Here is a 3,212-nt window from a genome sequence, read left to right as displayed (position 1 = left end):
GCTTAAGTCGTCCAGCGACATAAAAACAACGATCTGCATAGTAGAGTGAAGCAGCGAACTATACAGATCGTTGTCCTTTCTTGACCAAGTCTTTTGAGAATGTACTCCACCTTACGACTTCCGTTTTGGTCTTCGCTTATAACTGCTACCTCAATCCACCGAACTCGGGGCAGTGAAGACGAAAGTGCTTGAGGAACTCCGAGTCGCTCGTGTGCACACGGTTATAAGGAATCATCAACCATCTAGCATTGCGCCGGCGATAATTGGAAGACCGAGCTGCGTATCGTGTAGCTTGTACACGTTCGTACTCTAGCAACCAGAAAGCGTCTAATTCATCTTCTCCGGAGTCCTCTTCCCCTAGAATTTCTCAGTTGATAGCAGAGACCTCGCGCGAAGAAATGATTTCTCTATGCTCCCGCAGCTTAGCTGACAGCCGCGGCATCCAAGCCGCTAAGATCGCGAATCGCTGTCCCTGAAAAAAAAATGTACTTGCTGCTGCAACCGCAAAAAAAAGTGGGCCCATCAATTATGTTGCAAACGTTTTGCTCGAAGTATCGACAACAAAGAATTCTACTTGCTGCTGCACAATTGAGAACCCCTTATAACTTCATGCGTTTTGATATAAAGCGCTTTCAAAACCGGTTTTACAACAGTAGAAAGCAAAACTCGAACACCTTTTTTTCGAACCAGCCAATTTCTAACGTCATTTCTAACCCAACGCGCGCATACAAACGCTTAGTCAACACGCAAACAGCCAAAACGAGAACGTCTGTACTCCGCCATCGTACCGGTCCGTACAGCCAGCTGCGCGCGCATTGACTCGCCTGTTGATCGCCGATCGTTCCTATCCCCGGCCATCACTAGCTCACTTGGTGTCGCCCCCCTGCGCCTCCGCCTCTCTCGCCTCGTTACTGCCGAGTGTGTAAGGTGCCACTCTGTCTGCTTTGCCTCCCTTTGCCCCCCCCTCACTGCGTTTGTCTATCCCTGTCTCTGCTATAGCGACATCCTCGTCGTGTTGCTTGACCTGCCGTCGTAGCCGACACGCACGAGCGACCGACAGACCACAGGCCAACACGAAAGCGCGCGCCCCCAGTTCCGGCAGCCAGCGTCCCTCCCGCACACGCGCATTCGACCGGTTCCGATCGTGGGCGGGCGGACTACTCGGTAAAAGCTCCACTAGAGACCGAGCGGCCACTGAACCAGTACGAGCCCCTCGCAGGGAGCCACCCAGCAAACCAGGGACCCCAAAACGCTCCAAACGTGGCAAGTCCATTGCTGAACAGCCCAGTGGCAGTGAAGACGTCACTGAAGAGGCCAGTGACTCAGCAGCGAGAAAAGAAGAGGAAGCCATGCAAGAGGTCTCGGCCGAGCTACAGCAGCAACTGCAGGCGTTGGGGATTAATCCTTCAGACGACGTTTTCCGTACAGGCTCGGAGGAGTTCGACCATAATGGATTGAGCTCACCAATCCCACAGGAAGTGCGCTTCATGAATGCTGAGCTACGACGCTGCCCCGTGGAAGGCGTCGGCATGGTGCTAGCGATCTTCTCTGGGTCTGGAGCTGTGTACGAGTTCGTGCGTACGCTGCGTAAATGCATCTATGGCAAAGTGAAACACGCCGTGCGTCTGCAGATGACACCCAATGGCACGTTCGTGCGCACGCAGTTCGAAGTGGCTATCAAGGTCATGAGCAAGGTGCGTATATTTAATGAGAGATATCGATAGTGGCTGGATGTGGATTAATTACTGTGTTGTCCGGCTACAGGTTATTATAGAGGAGGGCAAACTCCAGGAGAACCCGCTGGTGGAGCTTGCAGCGCAACAATATCTTTCGGTACCAGGCCATGAAAATGTGCTCACGCTGGTAAGACCGATGCCTGTGAAAAAACTAGCTCTATCTCACATGTTATTTTTGTTTATGTGCCTGCTTATCCAGATCGAGTGCTTGCACGACGCCGACTTCATCTATGCTGTACTTCCGTTTTGTAATGGTGGCGAACTGTTCTCAGTTGTTGAAAGTGGAGGCGCAATGGAGGAGGCCGAGTGCCGCCATTGGTTTACCCAAGTTCTCGCAGGTTTGTCTTACCTGCAGAGCCGCTACATTTGCCATCGTGACATGTCCTTAGAAAATGTGCTACTGGATGGTGATACCTCGAAGGTAGGCAAAAATACTGGTGTTACTGGCACGGGCTTGTTACTGATACTTTTTCTGTTCGATGTGCGATAGATCATTGACTTTGGTCTGTCTATTGGTATCCCTGTTGATGCGCATGGCATGACATATTCACTGCCACCTGCTGGCGCGGTTGGAAAAATCTTTTACATGCCTCCTGAGGTAAGCTTGCCCCATATTTTGTCACTAATGTGATCAAATTCTTACAATTATTTACTGTGGTCAGATTTACCGCAACCAAGTTCCCTTCAACGGCTTCTCGGCAGATATTTGGTCAACGGGAGTAATGCTTTTCATCATGGTTACGGGTGCTCCTCCCTTCGAGCGTCCGGATGATGCGGACCCTCGATTCCAGATGATCGCCCAGGGCCTCATGAGTGACATGCTAGACTCGTGGGGTATGGATCACGTTTCTGCCAATGTGCGTGACTTGATGTCGAAAATGCTGATCGTGGACGACCCGTCTCGGCGTCTGACAGTAGAGCAGATTGCCATGCACCCGTGGATCCAGGGCGGATAAGCCGAGTGCTCGCAACGACCAAGAATGAACTGTTGTCTCAAAAGGAAGCGTTCCTGATTGTATCTGGTTAACAGTGCCGCAAATGTGCAAACATCATCCATAGTCCGGGGCATGCTTGCCCTATTAGCTCTGTTTTGTTACCTTTTAGCCCCAATCGGATCTACAGTAGTAGAACACGCCCGGTGGAGCTGGATGCATCGAGGGTGGCAGGTTGTGTAGAGCGAATGGCTGTGTCTGGCTGTTAACTGCTGAAGGGTTCACTGCTGTCCATGCAGAAGAGTCCTGAACTAGTACAGTCGAATTGCCTGCAGCAGCTTTTCGCTCTTGATCTGGAAGAAAAGTTTTAGAGTTGAGTGGAGTAGGACTACATGTACTACATACATACGTGCGCTTGTACATACCTGCGAAGCTGTCGTACCAGAGCTTGACGTTGGCCTTGTGGTTGCGCCCACGATTGTGTCGTTGTCGAGCCTCCTGCGAGTCCTCGAACGACTTATTGCAGTACTCGCATAGGAAGCGC

At 51.3% G+C, this 3,212-nt stretch overlaps 2 protein-coding genes across 5 annotated transcripts; one reads left to right on the top strand and one right to left on the bottom strand.

Annotated features, from left to right (window-relative positions):
• Positions 1-751: 751 nt before the first annotated feature.
• Positions 752-3,212, top strand: PPTG_14585 (CAMK protein kinase). 4 transcript variants are annotated; one of them, XM_008911506.1, is made up of 6 exons: positions 752-922; positions 1,000-1,694; positions 1,765-1,863; positions 1,936-2,157; positions 2,227-2,334; positions 2,399-3,212. In XM_008911506.1, the coding sequence occupies exons 2-6, from the start codon at positions 1,350-1,352 to the stop codon at positions 2,690-2,692; spliced, it is 1,068 nt and encodes a 355-aa protein (XP_008909754.1). In that variant the 5' UTR covers positions 752-922; positions 1,000-1,349; the 3' UTR covers positions 2,693-3,212. The 4 variants fall into 4 exon arrangements, with proteins under 4 accessions (XP_008909754.1, XP_008909752.1, XP_008909753.1 ...); XM_008911504.1 differs by having other exon boundaries at positions 1,765-2,157; XM_008911505.1 differs by having other exon boundaries at positions 752-1,694.
• PPTG_23549 (hypothetical protein) lies at positions 866-1,273 on the bottom strand (the record flags this gene model as incomplete). Its single annotated transcript, XM_008911507.1, has 1 exon — positions 866-1,273. The coding sequence occupies one exon, from the start codon at positions 1,271-1,273 to the stop codon at positions 866-868; it is 408 nt and encodes a 135-aa protein (XP_008909755.1).

Source organism: Phytophthora parasitica, assembly GCF_000247585.1.
Source record: "Phytophthora parasitica INRA-310 unplaced genomic scaffold supercont2.42, whole genome shotgun sequence".
Classification (NCBI taxonomy): Eukaryota; Oomycota; class Peronosporomycetes; order Peronosporales; family Peronosporaceae; genus Phytophthora; species Phytophthora nicotianae.
The sequence above is the reverse complement of the archived record's forward strand: the minus strand, read 5'-3'. Positions and strand labels throughout refer to the sequence as shown.

Coding starts and splice junctions, on each gene's coding strand:
- PPTG_14585 (XM_008911504.1), top strand. CDS start 1,350: ATGCAAGAGGTCTCGGCCGAGCTACAGCAGCAACTGCAGGCGTTGGGG. Junction 2,158..2,226: donor TGGATGGTGATACCTCGAAG/GTAGGCAAAAAT, acceptor GATGTGCGATAG/ATCATTGACTTTGGTCTGTC. Junction 2,335..2,398: donor TCTTTTACATGCCTCCTGAG/GTAAGCTTGCCC, acceptor TACTGTGGTCAG/ATTTACCGCAACCAAGTTCC.